General features: G+C 38.7%; 2 protein-coding genes across 2 annotated transcripts in view; one reads left to right on the forward strand and one right to left on the reverse strand.

The window, feature by feature from the left end:
• LOC119251621 (zinc finger protein 420-like) overlaps nt 1-14,074 on the forward strand; it is a 365,165-nt gene extending 351,091 nt beyond the window's left edge. Inside the window, exons 9-10 of the mRNA XM_054698283.1 lie at nt 13,794-13,874; nt 14,037-14,074. Of these exons, the coding sequence (XP_054554258.1) occupies nt 13,794-13,867 (74 nt within the window). The 3' untranslated portion in view covers nt 13,868-13,874; nt 14,037-14,074. The remainder of the gene's footprint in view (nt 1-13,793; nt 13,875-14,036) is intronic.
• Nucleotides 1-22,051, reverse strand: part of LOC119251631 (zinc finger protein 420-like) — a 257,400-nt gene that overhangs the window by 9,631 nt on the left and 225,718 nt on the right. The gene's annotated exons all lie outside the window — the stretch shown is intronic.

Below are 22,051 nucleotides of genomic sequence, written 5' to 3' on the forward strand. Positions count from 1 at the left end.
AGTTTTATAAGAAATGTAATATTTGTATCACGCACTGCCATTTGCCATCAAACTGGTTATTCAGTGATTGATCAGTATTTGCAGTTTTGCTTTTAAAAGCGTATTTTAGCAGTGGTAGAAACTAGCCATAAACAAATGAGGAGACTCTGACAGGAGTCCCCCCACTCACCTACCAAATATGATGCACAGAATGCTTAAGGATTTGACTTATTCTGACATTAGTAATAAAGTTATATTAAAAATAATGTACTAGAAGTCTTTCAGCTGCATACAATTTTACTTATTAGATTTGCTTGATATTTCACTTGTCAAATTTCACAACGTCTAATGTTTCCTCTGTATATTTATAAAAATACTTTATTGCAGATGAGTCCAATCACTATGTAAATTAGGTAATTATTTGGTGAATATTAACATTCTTCCCCATACAAAATAATACATATGTTTTGAAATTCCTTGCTTTTGGGAGAATATAGCAATTAAAATAGCTGTTGAACCATTATTTGCATGCAAATGAGGCAAGAGAAGTAGCATATCAGAATATGCAAAAGTATATTTAATTTTCAATTTCAAATGTATTTCTTATTATTTAGACTACATCATTTTCTTTTTTTTTAAATAAATTTTATTTTTATATTCCCCATACAATTGCAATACCCTTATTTTGACCCCAGTCCCTCCCCTCCCTGCCCCCCACCCCCCATAGAGTGTCTCTGGTTCATAGTTGTTGATTTTGATTTTCACTTTCTTATAGTTATTCTTTTTCCTGGTCCCTTATTTAAATTTTCTAGATTCCTGCTATGAGTGAGACCATCCGGTATTTTCTTTTTCTTTCTGGCTTATTTCGCTGAGCATGATCCCTTCCAGCGCCATCCATGTTGCTGCAAATAGCATGTGTTTATCTTTTTTGATTGCTGAGTAATATTCCATGGTGTATATGGACCACATCTTCTTGATCCAGTCATCTATTTTTGGGCATTTGGGCTGTTTCCAAAGCTTAGCTATTGTAAACAGTGCTGCTATAAACACAGGGGTGCAGGTGCTCTTTGGAATGGATGTTTCTGTGTCCTTTGGGTAAAGACCTAGGAGTGGAATTGCTGGATCCTATGGAAGCTCTATGTTTAGTAGGTCCAGAAATCTCCACACAGCTCTCCATAGTGGTGGGACCAGTTTGCACTCCCACCAGCAGTGCAGGAGAGTTCCTTTTTCTCCACACCCTCGCCAATATTTGTTGTTGCTAGTTTTTTTAATATGTGCCATTCTCACTGGTGTGAGATGGTATCTCATGGTAGCTTTGATTTGCATTTCCCTGATGACAAGTGATGCTGAACATTTTTTCATAGGCCTGTTGGCCATTTGCATTTCCACTTCAGAGAAGTTTCTTTTTAGCTCTTCTGCCCATTTTTTGACAGGATAATTTTCTTTGTTGTTGTTGAGTCTCATCAGCTCTTTGCAGATTTTTGTGATCAGTCCTTTATCATTAGTGTTGTGTGCAAAAATGTTCTCCCAGTCGGTGGGGTTTCTCTTTGTTTTTGTTATTGTCTCTTTTGCTGTGCAGAAGCTCTTTAATTTGATGTAGTCGCAGCTGTTGATCTTTGCCTTCACTATCACTGCTTTGGGTGATAGACTACATCATTTTCAATGCAATTTTCTTCTGGCATGTTAGAATCATGTATCATAAAAAGCTTTTCTGGTAACTATTTGCTTGTGTGCATAGGCTTTTAATCTTTCTTGATTCTCGTGCAGCAAGACAAAATAAATTTCCTTTGAAAAAGGAAAAATCAACATGTTGCTGAATTATATGGTTAATAAATAGATGACATAGGGTAGGTATTTAATATTGCATGGAATGGATGATTTGTAAAAGGAGGAGTTTATTACAAAGAAATATGCTGATGATTCCTCTACCAATCATTAAAATATTATTGAACATAGAACCATAAGTGAAACAAAATACTAGCAATGGCTTGGGACAATTGTGAGAAGATCAGATAAACTCAGACTTTTCTTATAAAGATATATATAAAAAATATGCTGCTGATGTTTTGATGAATATAAATGATAGAGACAATAAATATTTAGATCCAAGTGCTGCACCTGAGTAGAATGAAGATAACTTTTGATTTTTAAACAATTATAAAAGTAACAAAAAGTCAAATATTAAAGGTGATGAATTAAAGAATGTTATACCTTAAAGTATAAAGAATAGACATATATTCAAGATGGTGAAATCTAGTGTTTGTGATGAGGTACTGAAGGAAAGTTTAGGGAGTTTCTTGTACTCTTTGGGGCAGATGGTATGAAGAATACACGCTGACATGTGCTTTCCATGCCTTCGATAGCAGACACCAACATCTAGCTCTGGAATTTATTGTCCTTACTGGATTTGGGAAGCTTGTTCCTACAGTCTTAGGTTGACATGGAAAAGTAATAGTCAAAAATTAAAATGTGTTTCAAGCCATGAATAGTTTTTTGGAAACTGGGTGCATGGTATGATTCAATTCCCACTGTAGTGGCACTTAATGGTGAACAGCATAAATTATTTCCAAAAAATGTCAGTCATTATAGTAGCTTCTCTCTTAAACTAAATGCTTTTTTTAAAATTATTTTATTAAGATAATAATTTACAACATTGTAACTGACTTGGGGTATATAGGTTCATGCTTTTCAGCTGTATGTAGTACATATACACAATGGAATATTATTCAGCAATCAAAAAAGATAAACTCATGCCATTTATAGCAACATGGGTGGAGCTAGGGGGGATCATGCTCAGTGAAATAAGCCAGAAAGAAAAAAATACCAGATAGTCTCACTCATAGCAGGAACCTAGAAAACCTAAATAAAGGATCAGGAAAAAGACTAATTATAATAAAGTAAAAATCAAAATCAACAGGCAACTAAAAACCTTAAACTAAATGCTTTTTAAAAAAAAACTTCTTGCATCAGGGCCTCCCTGGTGGTGCAAGGGGTTAAGATGCAACCTGTGAAGCAGTCCGCAGCCACAGCAGAACAAGTTTGATCCCTGGCCAGGGAGCTACCCACATGGCACAACACACCTTTCCTGCCTTGCCCGCTGCTCCCCTCAGCAGTGTATTTCAGTCTGCCTGTTCTGCTCCCCACTCTGCTTCTGGTGAATCCTCTCATCCCCCACACCTCTGGCCTGTACCCCAGCTCTGGTATGCATAAAAAAAAAAAAACCTTGTATCAGTCTCTAGCCCATCCCTATGAAGGAGATGCCCCTCTTTGACTTAACTACTTTGTCCCTCCCATGGCTGAAATTCTGAATCTTCCTTTGATTTTCTTGGCCAATCACAGCCTTATAGGTTACCCTACTTTTCACCATAAATGTTTCTGTCTTCTCACCAGGGTCTAGAGGGGTTTCTAAGCTATGTCTGTCTGAAATACACATTTTCTGATAAAAACAGGAATTTTGTCATTTAGTTGTATGCATTTTTGTTATTTATTTCACTGTTAATTGAAAAGAAAGGCAATGTAGTCATATTAAGTATGGATTGGATTTATGGATTATTAAACACTATGAACAGGTGAATTGGATGGCAAGTGAAATTTCATACACGAAAAAGCCTAAATTAATAGAAACATAAATAATTCTCAGGTTTGCAATCCTACAGTCTATTTTTATTGTCATATTAATGTCTATCTCCATTTGGCAAGCAGTCAATGTTGAATGAGTTAATTATTGAATTTCAGTAGAAATCAATTAGGTTTAAGTTAGGTTTAATCATTTAATAGCTGCATGATCCTAGCCAAGTTGTATAACTACCTATGTCTGTTTCTCACTTTGCAAAAATTATTATGAGAAGGAATTTTTGTTTTTGTTTTTGTTTTTATACATGCACTGGGTACAGTCAGAAACGCGGGAGGGTGAGAGAATTCACCAGAGCCAGAGCGGGGAGCAGAGCAGGCAGAAGGATCAAAGTACACTGTTGAGGGGAGCAGCGGGCGGCAGGAGAGGTCTGCGCGCCATGTGGGGCCCTCCTCCTGTGGCCGGGAAGCAGCCAGGGATCGAACCGGCGCCACGGAGGCCTCGGGCAGCTTTGCAACCCAGCGCTCAACCGCTGCGCCACCGGGGAGGCCCGAGAGAAGGAATTTTTTTAAAAAGCATAACTGCAAAACCACATAAACATGTCAGTTGTCATTTTAATCACACAGCCATGATGCCTAATGTAAAGGTTGTCTTTAAAGTTATCAAATGCAGGCCCCCCCCCAGGTGGTGTAGGGGTTAAATCTCAGTGCTATCACCTCTAGACCTGAGTTCAATCCCCAGCCAGGGAACTAACCCACATGGCGCAGCAGACCTCTCCTGTCTCAACCACTGCTCCCCTCAGCAGTGTATTTCATTCAGTTTGCCTGTTCTGCTCCCCACTCTGTGTCTGGTCATCCTCTTAACCCCCTCACCTCTAGCCTACATCCCAGTTCTTCTATGCATAAATAAATATATCTTTAAAAAATAAATAAAAATAAAATAAAGTTATTGAATGCAACTTACTCCTTTTGCATTGGTCCGATTCACTTTAACCACTGAATCTGAAGCAGAATTGACATTCACTGAACACATACCTTACCATTACTCTGCTTTTATTGCTGAATGTCAGATGAACTGGTCAAGTTAGCAACAATACAATTATGCTTATTTCCTTGCTAATGTATATCTACTATTTTCAATTTTTTATTTAATGTTTTTGAATTAACATTTTTTACCACTTTATATCGTTTTCGGGTCAGATGACAGCACTAGAGTTGAATATCTGTATTATGTACTACATCACAGTCTCCACCAAATTTGCTTTCCATCCTCCACCTTGGCCCTTCATTTTTTTAAATCATTTATTTATTAAGAACTGGGGTGCAGGCCAGAGGTACTGTATCCTGGCGGGTGAGAGGATTCACCAGAGACAGAGTGGGGACTAGAACATGCAGACTGACTACTTTTTAAAGAAAGATTGATCAAGTTGATAAGGCTAGCAGGCTGACACCAGTGGAAAGGTTCACCTCCTAGATGGGATCCTGACCCAGAAACCACTCTATAAAATGACTAGGGATCTAATCAGAGAAGCAGTGGGCATTTTGGGCAGTTGATTGTTGGAAATATTCAAGGACAGTAGCATATGGCTTGAGACATATTTCCAAAACTGAGAGCTTGGAGACAGAGACTGGTCTGTGCAGGAATATAAGTTCTAAAACGCTGAAGGCAATGAAAATCAAGACTGAAGTTGGGTCTATTCACCAAACTTCAGTTTTTCAGTGGTAAAATATGTATGAAAAGTATAAGGACAAGAATGTGCTAACGTGGGACGCCCTTAGAGGTCAGAAATGAAACAAAACTGTTTTGCCAAAAGCACAAATGATAGACAAAAGTAACAGATATGATTGGAAATGTTTTGGGCCGAATTGTATCCCCCTTAAAATTCATATGTTAAAACCCTGTCCCCAGGGTGACTGTAATTGGTGGTAAGAACTTTGCAGGGGTAAGTAAGTTATTAAAAGTCATAGAGTATGGCCAAATCCAGTAGGACTGGTGTCACTATCGAAAATGAATAAACGCCAAGTATTTACCCAAAGAAAGGACATACCCTGTGAGGACACAGTGGTAAGGCAAACCATCTCCAAGCCAAGGAGAAAGGTTCTGTCAGAGACCAACACTAACAGCATTTTAATCTGAACTTCCAGCCGCCAGAGCTGAGAAAACAAATATCTGTTATTTAAGCCACCCAGTGTGAGTTGCTTTATCATGGTCACTGGAACAGACAAATACAAGAATATACAATTAAAATTTTCCAACTTTAAAGAAGAATGATCCATGTTTTTGGCTAATTCCTTAAGTAGAATGCCTTATTACAAGACAAAGGTAAATAAAGTAATATGTTTTGAGCCATTTCATATAGCAGTAAAAAGAAATAATAGATGTGGGGCCTACCCTTATGGTGCAAGGGGTTAAGTCGCAACACCATGGAGGTATCCGCAGCCAGTGCAGCACAAGTTCAATCCCCACTTAGGGAGGTGACCCACATGGCACAGCAAACCTCTCCTGTCTTGCCTTTTACTTCCCAGTACTGTATTTCAGTCTACCTGCCTGTTCTGCTTCCCACTCTGACTGGTGAATCCTCTCACCTCCTGCACCTCTTGCCTGCACCCCAGCTATTATATGCATAAATAAATAGATCTAAGAAAAATAACATATTGGGGCAAATGAGATCTTTTAAATATTTGAGCAAAGACATTTTTCTTCTCCTTTATTTTTCCCTGATATTAACTATATCTCAAACTTTTCACAAAGGTTTCAGTAGAACACCCCAAGGTGCCATGAGTTTGTCAGCCACAAATCCGAAGTCTAGTTGAAGCTTTGATACAATCTGGGATATCATGGCTAAATCACTTACATTTTGGTGTCTCAATTTCCACATTTTAAGAAAATTTGGATTAGACTAGCACTACTAATGGGTGAATGAGGTTTACTGCAATCACAACATGCAAAATCTGTGCAGAAACATAGACTGTGCAAGCTTGAATAGACCTCTCTGTCACAGAATTTCTTGGAGCATTTTAAAGTCAATGTGCTCTACAAAGCCGCAAGGAAAGGATACCACACACAATATCCCTCACGTGTTGTTTTGGCACACAGCACTGGAGACAGGTTACATTAGAAGAGGCTACTATTCGCTATAATTCCCCCTGGATCCCAAATGGTCAGATCCCTTTGATCCTAATGTCTTATGGTCACATCCAGAGCCTCCTAGTTCTTTGACTGTTTATTCACTAAGAAAGAGTAATAATGAAGTGAAGGGTGTTTTAGGAGGTCTACATCCCAGAAAAAAATCCTTAAGAAACCACAACTATGCTCTATATTCCAGGAAACAAGAATCTTTAAAGGGATAATTAGTGTGGGATTTGAAACTCCACACACTCACTGCACTTTCCATTTTTAAGGAAGTTTCCTTAAAATGTACCTGTTTTCCTATTTCAATCTGTTTCAGCATTTTTTTTTAAAGATTTATTTATTTATGAATACAAGAGCTGGGGTGCAGGCCAGAGATGCGGGGGGCGGGTGGTGGTGAAAGGATTCACCAGAGATAGAGCAGGGAACAGAACAGGCAGACTGACTGAAATACACTGCTGAGGGGAGCAGCGGGCTGGACAGGAGAGGTCTGCTACACCATATGGGTAGCCCCCTGGCTGGCCAGGGAATCGAACTCATGCTGCAGAGGCTGCCGATTGCTTCATAGTGTGGCGCTTAACCCCATGTGCCACCAGGGAGGCCCTGTTTTAACATTCTTTTGTTATAAAGACATATGTGATATTTGGGTTTTGCTGTTTGTGTCCCATAGCATAGAATAATATATTCATGCCAACAAAGAAATGGACTTGAAAATTGATTGGAGGAAAATGCAGGAGATAAATGGACAAGTAGTTATTTATAAATGGGAATTCAGCAAAATTATTAGGAGACAAGTGTGCCATGCTGACCATTGCCAATCATCTTGACCTAGGTTCTTTTGGAGGAATAAGTAATTGCTTGCTTTTGGCATCAGTCTCACCATGGACATATGTTTTGCACTGTCAGATGGTTCCTTAGGATTGATGTGATATAGTATAATGCAGCTCAGTTCATTTAATTTGCATTAAACTATGCACAATGTACTAGTTTTTCTGTACTTTTTTTCTTGACCTTATAGAAATGGCCTCAGATAGACTCATTGACCTTCAATCATAAATCAGCCCTTTACTGGTCAAGAGGTGAAGTGGGTTAACAATGGATTTACTTGTAAATTGAGAAGAGATAAATCTTTGTTCCTTCCAGGGTAGTGCTGTGTTTTTAGATTGGAAGACAGAACCACGTTTCAAAAAGCATTTTGCAGGAAGGTAAAGTCTTCAAGACCTTGGGTGTTTTTGATCTCTGAAACTTGTATATCTGCACAATGCCGCGGACCAGCACAGCAGTGAACGATGAGGCCGTCTCAGGGTTGAGAGACTGCGCAGGGTGGTCAGGGATTCGGTGAATAAATGACACACAGACACACCTCAAGAAAGTGGAAATCTGAGTGTAATTTTATTTAAGTTAGTGGCCAGTATCTATGTTTTTCTAAAGGCATAGGATCGGTTATCAGTGAACTAAAGCAGTTGGCTCATAGGTTTAACTTATCATTGACAAGGCAGTGATTTATGTCCAGAGTTACATTTGGATCTAGGCACATTCCTAAGCAGTCAGACCATTAGTTTTGTCTTTTGTTTTATATAATTACATTTTCTCCTAGCTAACCACCAAATTCCTTAATCATTATTAATTATAACAGGTGCACTTATTATTATTTTTATGTAATAACATTTTTTCATTAGGGATCAAAGCTAAGGAATTTTAACATGTAACAGAGCAATTATTGAACTAACAATTTTGTTGTTACACAAGGTTTAGTGGTGTTTCATTTGAGTCATCCTTGTTACTAGATTTCATATGTTTCTTTAATTTAGCAATCAATGACCTTTACAGAGGAGAAGGAAGAAGTTTTAGAAAGAGAGTGAAGGGATAAAGTTTGTAGGTCTGAGGAGACGAGATAAGGCTCCTTTTGGTCAGCATTTTTGTGGTGGCTTCTGGTGGTCGTTATCTTTTGATAGGTCTGTCTCTTCTATGTCTTCAGGGAACTTTGCTGTACTCCCCTGCGCGCTGGTTCCTTGCCCAGCCGGACCTAGGGACCCTGGTGAAAGCCATTAGCCCTAAAGGTCACTGCAGGGGGAGGTGCAGCAGCACAATTGTTGTAAAATACACTAATAAAATAAGATAGGATGTTGCTTTATATTTGCCTGTGTTAGGACTTGAGGTGTTGTACAGGTAGAATGAAGGCTACATAAAATAAACTCATAAGCTGAATCTTAATTCCTTTGGGAAACCCACCACTTTTATTTATAGGTCTATAAGCCTAACAGATAAAAATAACTAAGAAAATATATTACAAGTGTATTTCATACCACTCTCCAATCTGTAAGCATTGGATGATCTGTAAGCATTTCCATCCCATAAACCTGCCTGATAAATATCTGTTAACTTGAATATGTGGAATTAATCTCTTCATTAGAAGTAACCTAAACCTACATACAGAATAATAGGACGACATGATGGGCCTGGTCTTTAGCTAGTTTGTGATTATATTACACTACACAGATATATCCTTGACTGCAAAATGACAGAATAATTTTAGAAATTTGCCATATAAAAAGCAAGCACATTTGGCATATAAAATAGTGTCAGAGATTTCAGAGCAATATTAAAATCTGCATTTTATTTTTAAAACATGGAAATCTGCTTCTAGCAAGAGTCAAGCACTTTAACCAGTATGAAAAAATCAATCAGTTTTTAGATATTGTAATCTATTTCTAGGTTATCCAAGTCAGCCCTTTGGATATTTTTAGCTGTATCTATCCACCACAAAGCATTAAGCAAATGACAACATGGGTCAAACATTAAGAATTTAAATGTCGGGGGCCTCCTTGGTGGTGCAAGGGGTTATGTTGCCACCACTAAGAAGCTATTCTCAGCCACTGCAGCACTGCATTCATTCAGTCCCCAGCCATGGCATAGCAGACCTCTCCTGTCTCACCTGCTGCTCCCCTCAGCAGTGTATTTCAGTCAATCCGCCTGTTCTGCTCCCCACTCTGTCTCTGGTGGGTCCTCTCAGCCCCCATGCCTCTGACCCGTACCCGAGTTCTTGTATGCATAATAAATAAGCCTTAAAAAAGAATTTAAATATTAATCAACACTGAATGGGGACTACTGTCTGCAGAAATACACTGCTCTGTGTCATTCTTCATGGGCTCATATGATTAACTGTTATATGAGATGGAAGAATGACAACACGATCTTCCCACTCTCTGAAATGTGTACTTGACATCTTCAACCTAAATAACCATGAGGGAAAATTGACTTCAGGAAAATCAACTCTGCTACCACTTAGTAACACCTAAAAATAAGACCCCAAAGGATCAACATGTTAATTGATAACTTCAACATGTTTCTGAACAAAACTCAATAATGTTTGTAAAAACAAAATCTATACCGTACCCAACAATGTGAAAATCTAAAATGCCTGCCATCCAATTAAAAATTACTAGAGGGCCTCCCCGGTGGCGCAGCAGTTGAGCGCTGGGTTGCGAAGCTGCCCGCAGCCTCTGCAGAGCAGGTTCGATCCCCGGCTGCTCCCCGGCCACCAGAGGAGGGTCCCACATGGCTCGCAGACCTCTCCTGCCGCCCGCTGCTCCCCTCAGCAGTGTACTTCGGTCCTTCTGCCTGCTCTGCTCCCCGCTCTGGCTCTGGTGAATTCTCTCACCCTCCCGCGCTTCTGACTGTACCCAGTGCATGTATAAACAAAACAAAAACAAACAAACAAATAAATAAATAAAATAAAACATGCCTCTATTAAAAAAAAATTAAAAAAAAATTACGAGACCTTTTAAAAAGAGGAAAACACAAACATCAATCAATTGAAGTAGACCCAGAAATGACATTAGTGGCAGAATTAGTAAACTAGGACATGAAAGCAAATATTATTGCTGAATTCTGTGTGTTCAAGAAGCCGAAGAATAGATTGACCACATTAAGAGGAGTTATAGACTATATAAAAGAGGCACACGTTAAAATTCAAGAGATGAAAATTGCTATGTCTGAGATTGAAAAGTTCACTGCATAAAATCAATGAGAATCAAGCGCACTGAAAGAACTGCAAGGAGAAATAAATGAATCTACTGACAGAGTTGGATATTTCTACACCCATCACACCCATTCTGGACAAATCCAGAGGAAAAACTCTGTGAAGACATAGTGGAACTCAACAGTAGTGTCAATTAATTGGATAGCTATAGAATTTTTCATCTAACAACAGCAGGTGGGCCCATTCTGGTGGCCTAGGGGTTAATCTCAGCCCTATCACCCCTATGGGGCTGAGTTCCATCCCTGCCAGGGAGTTAACTCACATAAGGTACAGCAGACCTCTCCAGTGGTGCCCCACTGCCCTCAGCAGTGTATTTTGGTCCTTCTGCCTGTTCTGCTCCCCACTCTGTCTCTGGTGAATCCTCTCAGCCCCTCATCTCTGACCTACACCCCAGTTACTTATTTAATTATTTACTTATTGTTGTGTATTAAATCTCAAAAGAAAGTAAAATAGTTTTTATTGGGCAAAAATGAAAACACAACTTATCAAAATATGTGGAATATAGAGAATCCAGTGTACCAAGGGCTATTCATAGCCTTGAATTGATATAAAAAGAAGAAAGATGTAATATGCATAATACAAGTTTCCACATTAGGAAACTAGAAAAAGATGACAAAAGTAAGGCCATAGCAAGTAGAAGAAAATAAATAATCATGCCTGGAGCAGACATTTGTGAGATTGGAAACAGGAAATTAATGGAAAAAATAAATGGAGACAAAAATTATTTCTTTAAAAAGATCAGTAAAATGTATAAGGCTCTAACAAGATTCAGTAAGACAAGAGTAGGGCACAGTCTGCTAACCTGAGAAAATAAAGTGTCACAAGTTCCATATAATTGTAAAGGATTACAGAAGAAGAAAGAGAAGGAGAAGAATCTATAAACAAGTCTGTCCACAAATTGGATAATCCTGAAATGAACCAATTCCTTGAAAAATACAATATGTTCAATCTCACCAACAATTCCTCTTCTGGGTACATATCCAAATGGATGAAATCACTGTATCTGTTCCCCTTGTTCACTGCATCATTATTTACAACAGTCAATACATGGAATCAACCTAAGTGTTCATTTATGGATAGTTGGATAAATACTGTATGATTTCACTTAATGTGGAATGCCAAAAAACCCAAACTCGTAAACAGAGAAAATATCGGTGGTTGCCAGGGGTATTGACTAGGGTATTGATTAGGGTCTTTATAGTTGAAATGTTTAGTAAAATAATGCCCTAACAAGTTTTGAACAGATACAAATAGTTTACTGTTCACAACTTTGAAAATGCCAAAAAATATAAGAAAACATAGAAACAATTTTCCATTTTGTACCCACCGATATTGCCACTTGTCATAGTTTTTCAAATGCTGTAGGGGTATTGACTAGGGGTGGGAAAAATGGATGGTAATGATCAAAAGGTACAAGTCATAAGATAGATAAGTTCTGGGCATTTAATGAACAGCACGGTGACTATCGTTGGCAGTGGTTTAGTGTATACTGAAGAGCTGATAAACATGCTCTTAAAAGTTCACATCCCAAGGAAAAAACAATTGTGACTAGATGAGGTGAGGATGGTTAACTAAATCTATTGCAGTAATCATTATGCAATGTGCACATATATGAAATCATTAAGATAAATAAACAATGATGTGCTATGTAAATTACACCTCAATAAAATTGGCCAAAATGCAGAGCTTATTTTATATCCATTACATCTCATAAAACTTTTCAAAAATGAAAGAAAAGACAAATAATATCAAGTAGAGAGAGTAAGAGTTACGCATGTGGGAAGACCTAATGTTTAACTTTGTTTTATTATTCACAGTTTAGCTTTGGTTTGACTCATATGTTCATAGGTCCTTTTCATGTTAGTAAAAATAATAAAATGATTAGATAATATCAGGGCAGAATGATACAATAATGAGCGTTTTAAAACAATGGCTGTAATGTTTAATCTGATTCTCTGTAGCTTTTCTCCCCAAAGTTATAAATGATAATAAAATTTTTCCAAAGTCTATTCAAATGGTGTTGAAACCTCACAGTGAATGACATCGACAAATGAATTTCTATGATATCTTGAAGTAGAAGACTATTTTTACTTCTATTTCAAGTTTTCATTTAGTGAGAAACAGTGATACATTCCAGTTTCCTCAAGGATATGCTTTGAAGAATTTTGGACAGTTATATTTTAGGATATTTTGGGACTTAATAATGGTCAAATCTAGTACAAAGAGAATGCCACGAGAACCTGCTCTTTAAAACAGGTTGTCTGCTGCTGTGTTTCACCTATGACCTGTGCATTTCTGTGTATTCAGACATGGAACTTGACAACCTAGTCTGCACAGAGGAACTGGTAATGCCTTGACTTTAGGAGAAGGTGGACAGTTGCTAGTCTTCTGTTTCCTTTTTTTTTTTTTTCCTTGAGGCAAAGGGTGGAGTGATGTGTGAATATGTGTTTTTCTGAGGTTTCTGGCATGTATCACACCTCTGACCATGATCTCAACTGGAAAACTCGAGCCAATTGTATTCCCGTAGGTGTTAGCAGACCTTAAATCGTGGTTTGGTAATGTGTTTAAAGCTATAATTTTAATAGTCCTGAAATACTCAGGTTTTTTGCTAGGAAGATAATGATATAAAGCTAAGAGCTATGGATTCTTCAAAACAGATGTTGGTAGATGGCTTTTCTCGTTACACAATTACAGACAGAAAACTCACATAGGTTACAACCTGGAGGATGGTCTTGGAGTCGTACAATCATTCTGTTCTCAGTGGTTAGAGAAAAACGTAAGATGTCAGAAAGCAGTGTGTAATCCTTTATGTTCATTCCAGAGATTTTTTTATAGGGGTAAATGGTTGGTTATTCAAGCGATCACTATATAACTTTTCCAACTGTATGAGTCTTTATAGTTGAAATGTTTAGTAAAATAATTTCCTAACAAGTTTTGAACAGATATAAAGTTTACTGTTCACAACTTTGAAAATGCCAAAAATATAAGAAAACGTAGAAACAATTTTCATTTTGTACACATCCATATTGCCATGTCTCATAGTTTTGCAAATTCTCTGTGCTTGTGTCACAGGTCACAACCTCAGGAGATTTTTTAAGCGTGATAGGAAACCACTGCCATCCATGGAGGGCCTGGAAAGATCTTAGAATATTGGTAGGTGGCATTTTTAATAATGAATGGTACATACTTACAAAACTTTGTCTTGGTCAGCTACAAGACAAGGAGTTTTCTGAAAAGTTTATGTAATCACCGAAACTGAAAAGTTTATGTCATCACCTATATTGTCTAAATTGTCTAAACATTTTTCTTTTTCAGTCATATGTCCTTGGGCAGCTTCTAGGAGCAAGGAAGGCAAACAGAATGTATACTGATGGGAGAAGAGGTACAGCGCCTTTAATATCCCAGGTCCAACTTTGAATCAACAAGTGCTCACATTCTCGTGGTGGCCTTCCTCAACACAAGAGACTTCCTATGTTTTCTAATTACCAAACAAGCGAACACACACAAAACAACCTCCCCCAAACCCAGCAGCTGAAACAGAGCTAAAAGGCGGGGACATGATGTTTTCAACATAGACCAACACTGCTCGCTCCCTTGTCATACCGTGCGTATTAAATCAGATGACCATCATAGTTGTACAGTGCCTCGATCACCACAAAGGTCGCTGCAGAAGAGTGTCAGCGGAGCAGACACAGCCCCCTCTGCTCCAGTTGAAACTTTGCCATAATTGACATCATTTTTCTCCGTTCCCACTCATTCTACTTTGTACCGCTGTGCTTCAGCCTGTCTTCTACCGGTCTTCATTGATTGCCTCTTGGGAAGACTTAGTTGGGATATACCCATCGGGTTATGGTTGTGACAAATACCAGTGTTCAGTTATTTCAGGCATATAAGTATCAGGCGTCCCTCAGGTCGTAAAATAGCTCTTCCTACTCACAATGTGAGTTCCCCCACCTGTCACAGTGAGCAGGATCATTACTAATCAAACAATTATGGCAACTAGATCATCATCAATAGATAAAATCTTTTATTTGCCTATTTAGCATGCCAGCATTAATGCACAAAATATGTAGCCCTTTGTATCTTTAATTTTAGTGGTATTCTCATTGTAATGTCTTGTAAAATCATTTTCCCACCCCCACCCCATGGAGGCAAGATTTTTATTCCAGTGAAATTAACTTTTACAGATGAGAAGTGTAAAGTACATTAAGTGGTCAATATGAATGATGGTGACTAGAGCTCATCATACTTTTATTCCTTAACTCTCAGACCCATCTCATCTAGCAACTGGGGATACAGCACCATAAATAGTCCAATGGTTTAGTTTTATATACTGTGCTCAGCTCCTCAGGGTACTGTCTCCAGCCAGCCCCTTTGCTGGTTTAATTGATCATTCTGTATTCTTATTATTCTGGACTCTCTTGATGCTCCTGCATATGTCACACCAATGATTGCTATATGCCTATTAGTCCAAATTATTCTTTTTAGTCTAAGGCAATGCAATGTGAATTCCCATGTTGTTAATCAAGCTTCTGTAATTTTCAGACGGTGGTACTAGAAGACACTTACGAGCTAAGAAATATCTGGAGGATATGGAGAGATAAATCACTGCACCTTCCAAGATGTAAGCCTTCTGATAAAATCAGCTGCCACTAAATCACTCCCTGGTTTTCAAGATATAAGTTACTTCATCATATACACCTATCTTTCATCCAAGCTTACTTATCCTCAGTATTTCGATCTTATTTTTTTCTAGGATTCTGAACAACCACTCAAACTATTCTTTAATGCCCAGAAATGTATGGCTGCTTCTACTTAATCCATTTCTTCTATACAACGTGAAGAAAACAAGTGCAAAGGATAGACTAAGGTCATGGACTACAGGTGCTTTGCTGGTAGGTTAACCATGGCGACCACACTTGAGGGGAGAAATCCTACACTAACAAAGAACTAACAAGGATGTACAACAATGTACTTTATTTTTAAAATATAGAAATACAGAGAAAAAATAAGTGCACAATTGCAGATGTGTTTATTGAGATTGCAGAGCAGCAGCAATGGCGCCACATTGTGGCAGCGGGTCATTTTTCTGCTAGCAAAGTTATCTCTCAGAATTGAGTTCTTTTCATTCATTGGTTTTGTGTAGCCCCTCATGAGGCCCATAGATGTGAATTAAGAGATGAGAGTCAGTACAACAAGGAAAGTCAACATCTGTTTGTGTCACTTACTTGTGCCTTACAGATTTGTTTTTACTTGATTCCAAATATCTCACTTTTATCACACCATCAAAGATTGCTGTGTCTGTCCAATCTATTGACTCAACAGATAATCATGTTCAGCTTATGCTGAGAATCCCTTCAGAAAGGAGAATTATATAGTCATAAATTATATACTGTATAGTCATAAACTAAAATAAATGTAGGTAATAATAAAATAAAGGAAAAATAAACCTCAGTAAATAAAACATTTTTTATGCATATTTGATCTAATAGCTATGTTTTTGTCAAAGGTACACAATACCAGTGTAAGAGGGAGAGATCAGTACGTATTTCCTGTGAGGGGGCGAGGATGTAGCTTGAGATCATCATCAAGGGCCAGTGATTTCATCAATCACGCCCATGTTAGGAAGCCGCCACAGAACCCCAAAAGGACAGCCTGTAAGAGCTTCTAGCTTGATGCTCCAGGCCCTCAAGGTGCTGATTGAAAACGCAGATGTTGTGTATGAAAGACTGTCCGTTGTCAGAAGGCGGCGGGAATTCTTGTCACTAAGCAGCAATAGTGACACATAGTCAAGGACTTGCTTCTCCCCCGGTGTCTGCTCACTCTCAGGCTACCATGTAGTGTGTGTAACACAGCTGCTAAGAGCATTATTTTTTTTTTAATTTTATATAATTTTTACATCGTTTTTCATTTTTGTACAATGTATACATTTTCTTTCTTTTTTTTAATTAATAATAAATTTTATTTTTATATTCCCCATACAATTTCAACCCCCCCATTCTGACCCCAGTCCCTCCCCTCCTGCCCCCAACCCCCCAAAAAGTGTCTCTGGTTCATAGTTTTTTGTTGATTTTGATTTTCACTTTCTTACAGTTATTCATTTTCCTGGTCCCTTATTTAAGTTTTCTAGATTCCTGCTATGAGTGAGACCATCTGGTATTTTTCTTTTTCTTTCTGGCTTATTTCGCTGAGCATGATCCCTTCCAGCGCCATCCATGTGGCTGCAAATTGCATGTGTTTATCTTCTTTTAATGCTGAGTAATATTCCATGGTGTCTATGTACCACATCTTCTTGATCCAGTCATCTATTTTTGGGCATCTGGGCTGTTTCCAAAGCTTAGCTGTTGTGAACAGTGCTGCTATAAACATAGGGGTGCAGGTGCTCTTTGGAATGGATGTTTCTGTGTCCTTTGGGTAAATACCTAGGAGTGGAATTGCTGGATCATATGGAAGCTCTATGTTTAGTAGGTCCAGAAATCTCCACACAGCTCTGCATAGTGGTTGGACCAGTTTGCACTCCCACCAACAGTGCAGAAGAGTTCCTTTTTCTCCACACCCTCGCCAGCATTTGTTGTTGCTAGTTTTTTTTAATATGTGCCATTCTCACTGGTGTGAGATGGTATCTCATGGTAGTTTTGATTTGCATTTCCCTGATGACAAGTGATGTTGAACATTTTTTCCTATGCCTGTTGGCCATTTGCATTTCCTCTTCGGAGAAGTTTCTTTTTAGCTCTTCTGCCCATTTTTTGACTGGATTATTTTCTTTGTTGTTGTTGAGTCTCATCAGCTCTTTGCAGATTTTTGTGATCAGTCCTTTATCATTAGTGTTGTGTACAAAAATGTTCTCCCAGTCGGTGGGGTTTCTCTTTGTTTTTGTTATTGTCTGTTTTGCTGTGCAGAAGCTTTTTAATTTGATGTAGTCCCAGCTGTTTATCTTTGCCTTCACTATTACTGCTTTGGGTGATGTGTCTGTAAAGATGTCTTTGATGTGCAAATCACGTAGTGTTTCGCCTATATTTCCTTCTACATATTTTATGGTTTCAGGTCTTATGTCTAGTTCTTTAATCCATTTTGAGTTGATTTTTGTGTATGGTGTGAGGTAGTGGTCAAGCTTCATTCTTTTGCATGTAGCGACCCAGTTTTCCCAGCACCATTTATTTAACAAACTTTCTTTGCTCCAATGCATAGTCTTTGCTCCTTTGTCAAAGATTAGTTGATCATAAATCTGTGGGTTTATTTCTGGATTTTCTATTCGATTCCATTGGTCTGTATGTCTGTTCTTGTTCCAATACCATACAGTTTTGATGATTATGGCTTTGTAGTATAGTTTGAAGTCTGGGAGTGTGATGCCTCCATTTCCTTCTTTTTGTTTCAGGAGAGCTTTGGCTATTCGGGGTTTTTTGTGATTCCATATGAATTTCATCAATAATTGTTCTATTTCTTTGAAGAATGACATTGAAAATTTGATTGGAATAGCATTGAATCTGTATATTGCTTTTGGTAGGATGGCCATTTTAATAATGTTTATTCTTCCAATCCATGAGCAGGGGATGTCTTTCCATTTCTTTGTGTCTTCTTCTGTTTCTTTTAACAGTGTTTTATAGTTTTCTTTGTATAGGTCCTTTACCTCTTTTGTTAGATTTATGCCCAAATATTTGATTTTTTTTGTTTCGATAATAAAAGGGATGGTTTTTTTTATTTCTTCTTCTTCAGATTTATTGTTTGTGTATAGGAAGGCTACTGACTTTTGCGTGTTGATTTTGTATCCTGCCACTTTACTGAACTGATTGATGAGTTGAATTAGTTTTTCTGTGGACTTTTTGGGGTTCTCTATGTATATTATCATATCATCTGCAAATAGTGATAGTTTGACTTCTTCTTTTCCTATTTGGATTCCTTGGATGTCTTTCTCTTGTCTTATTGCTCTGGCTAGGACTTCCAGTATTATATTGAAAAGCAGTGGTGAGAGTGGATATCCTTGTCTTGTTCCAGATCTTAATGGAATTGCTTTCAGCTTTTCACCATTGAGAATGATACTGGCTGTTGGCTTGTCATAGATGGCCTTTATGATGTTGATGTATGTTCCTTGTATCCCAAGAATTTCAAGGGCTTTTATCATGAATGGGTGTTGCACTTTGTCGAAAGCTTTCTCAGCATCTATTGATATTATCATATGGTTTTTATATTTCTTTTTGTTGATGTGTTGGATAACGTTGATTGTTTTTCGGATGTTAAACCATCCTTGTGTCCCTGGAATGAATCCTACTTGGTCGTGGTGAATTATCTTATGGATACATTGTTGGATTCTGATAGCTAAAATTTTATTGAGGATTTTTGCATCAGTGTTCATTAGGGAGATTGGCCTGTAGTTTTCCTTTTTTGTGTTGTCCTTGTTCGGTTTTGGTATTAGTGTAATGTTGGCTTCATAGAACGTGTTTGGTATTGTCCCTTCCTTCTCAATTTTTTGGAAGAGTTTGTGAAGGACAGGCACTAATTGGTCTCTGAATGTTTGGTAGAATTCATTTGTAAATCCATCAGGTCCTGGGCTTTTGTTTTGGGGGAGGTTTTTGATTACCATTTCAATTTTGCTGCTTGTAATTGGTCTGTTTAGGTGTTCTATTTCTTCTTTATCTAGCTTTGGGTGATTGTAGAGTTGTAGGAATTTGTCCATCTCCTCTAGATTGTTGAACTTGTTTCCATATAACTCTTCATAGTAGTTACTGATTATTCTTTTGATTTCTGCTGTGTCCGTTGTGATTTCTCCTCTTTCATTTATGATCCTGTTTATTTGTGCTTTCTCCCTTTTTTCCTTTGTGAGCCTGGCTAGGGGTTTGTCTATTTTATTGATTTTTTCGAAGAACCAGCTCTTGGTTTCATTAATCTTTTGGATTGTTTTTTTAGTTTCAATTTTATTTCTGCTTTGGTTTTTATTATTTCTTTTCTTCTATTGGTTTTGGGGTTTTTTTGTTGTTCTTTTTCTAGATCTTTGACAATGTATACATTTTCATCTTGGTTATATTCCCCATACAATTCCCACCCCTCCTTATTTTGACCCTAATTCCTCTTTACCTCCCTCCCTCCATAGTGTGTCTCTGGTTTATAGTTGCTTGTTGATTTTGATTTCTATTTTATTATAATTAGTCTTTTTCCTGGTCCTTTATTTAGGTTTCTAAATTCCTGCTATGAGTGAGACCATCCAGTGTTTTTCGTCTTCTTTCTGGCTTATTTCGCTGAGCATGATCCCTTCCAGCGCCATCCATGTTGCTGCAAATTGCATGAGTTTATCTTTTTTGAATGCTGAGTAATATTCCATGGTGTATATGCACCACATCTTCTTGATCCAGGCATCTATTTTTGGGCATTTGGGTTGTTTCCAAAGCTTAGCTATTGTAAACAGTGCTGCTGTAAACATAGGGGTGCAGGTGCTGTTTCGAATTGATGTTTCTGTGTCCTTTGGGTAAATACCTAGGAGTGGAATTGGTGGATCCTATGGAAGCTCTATGTATAGTAGGTCAAGAAATCTCCACACAGCTCTCCATAGTGGTTGGACCAGTTTGCACTCCCACCAACAGTGCAGGAGAGTTCCTTTTTCTCCACATCCTCGCCAACATTTGTTGTTGCTAGTTTTTTAAATACCTGCCATTCTCACTGGTGTGAGATGGTATCTCATGGTAGTTTTGATTTGCATTTCCGATTGCAAGTGATGTTGAACATTTTTTCATATGCCTGGTGGCCCTTTGCATTTCCTCTTTGGAGAAGTTTCTTTTTAGCTCTTCTGCCCATTTTGTGACTGGATTATTTACTTTGTTTTTTTGAGTCTCTTCAGCTCGCTCAGAGCATTCATTATTCTATGAGGACATCAGAAGTCTGCATACTTAAATCTCTAGAAACTTCTAAATATTGATTTTACACATGATCATCACCAAAGAAATCTTTCAGGATCAGTACAATCCTGATTACATTCTGAACTGTGTAGGTTTTTCTTCTGATTCATCAATGAAAAATACTTGTTTTAGAATTGAAAAATCCCCATACTTTGCCTCCTCTTGTCACCGATGAAGACATGGAGGTGCCGCTGAAAGCCATCTTCCCTCAGCACCCACGGGCCCGAGGAGGAGACAGTGATGATCACTGAGGAAGGGAAGGGAAGGGCAGCCGCAGTCTCTTCTGACTTGCTGGAGGAGCAGCTGTCAGTAGTTCTCCTGAAGCCTCCTAATAAAGGTTAAAGGCTCCATTTAACTAAGCCCCTGGCCGGGGCCTCCAGGATGGCCTAGGGGTTAGTCTCAGCGCTCTCACCGCTGCGGCCTGAGTTCAAGCCCCGGCCAGGGAGCTACCCGCAAGGAGCGTGGGAGTTAGCCCCCGGAAGGGGGCATGGAGCTAGAGCGCATGTGGTGCAGCAGAAGGTCTCTTCTCTCTGTGCCTGCTGCTCCACTAAGCTCTGTGCTTCAGATCTGCCCCGCCGCCTCCTCCTCCTCCCTCGCCCCGCCCCTCCTCCCTTGCCCCGCCCCGCCCTTCCTAGTAAAATCTAACACCTAGATACTCCGGAGCGCAATGCGAATATCAGTCGATTAACAACTGCCATGCCACTAAACACCCTCCGTATGTAAAGCATCTATTACCCCGTAGTACCTTGAGTTTTTGGCATAAATCAACTACACCATTTGTTCTTTCCCTATACTGTTTTGTTCTTTAACTCAGCCTTAATATTCCCATACAAATCATAAACATACTGAGTTCTCAATGAAGTGATGAGTTCCATCACGCTCCCCCTTTTGTGTCCTCCCTGTGATTCATGTTACAGGGTAACGCTGATATAAAATGGGTTGCCTGACTGTGGGTCCTCACCGGACAACTTAAGACTGAACTGCAGACAGACACACACAGAAAGGTTCATAAATGGTTTATTTACAAAAGAAGGGGGAATGAAGAACTCAAGGAGAGGGAGATAAATTGGTGAATGCATCCTACTAGCTCCATCGAGCTGGAGTCCCTCATGGCACAGGGGGCCCACACGGCATACAGAGAGCTGGTGAAATGCCTAAGCGAACCCCCAAGGTCCACCTATCAGGTTATACACCGGGCCTGTTTAACTCCACCCTCAGCTCCCTCCAATCCTTCCTTCCATGAAGTTTGCATTATGGGATTTGTAGTTCCCGGTGTTTAGTCTGGAGTGGGGGGAGGAGTCCACATAAACCTGTGTAGTGGAGTTTGTTCAGGGCGTCCTTTCTCCCCAACAATTCCCCCCTTTCATTTTTTGCCCCCATTTCTATGTTGCTGAAGGTCAGATGTGTATATGCTGGGATTCAGGCTCAGATGATAATTTCTCAGGG

The sequence above is a fragment of the Talpa occidentalis genome, unplaced genomic scaffold, assembly GCF_014898055.3.
Source record: "Talpa occidentalis isolate TD23 unplaced genomic scaffold, MPIMG_talOcc4v2.1 talOcc4.2, whole genome shotgun sequence".
In the NCBI taxonomy this organism is placed as follows: domain Eukaryota; kingdom Metazoa; phylum Chordata; class Mammalia; order Eulipotyphla; family Talpidae; genus Talpa; species Talpa occidentalis.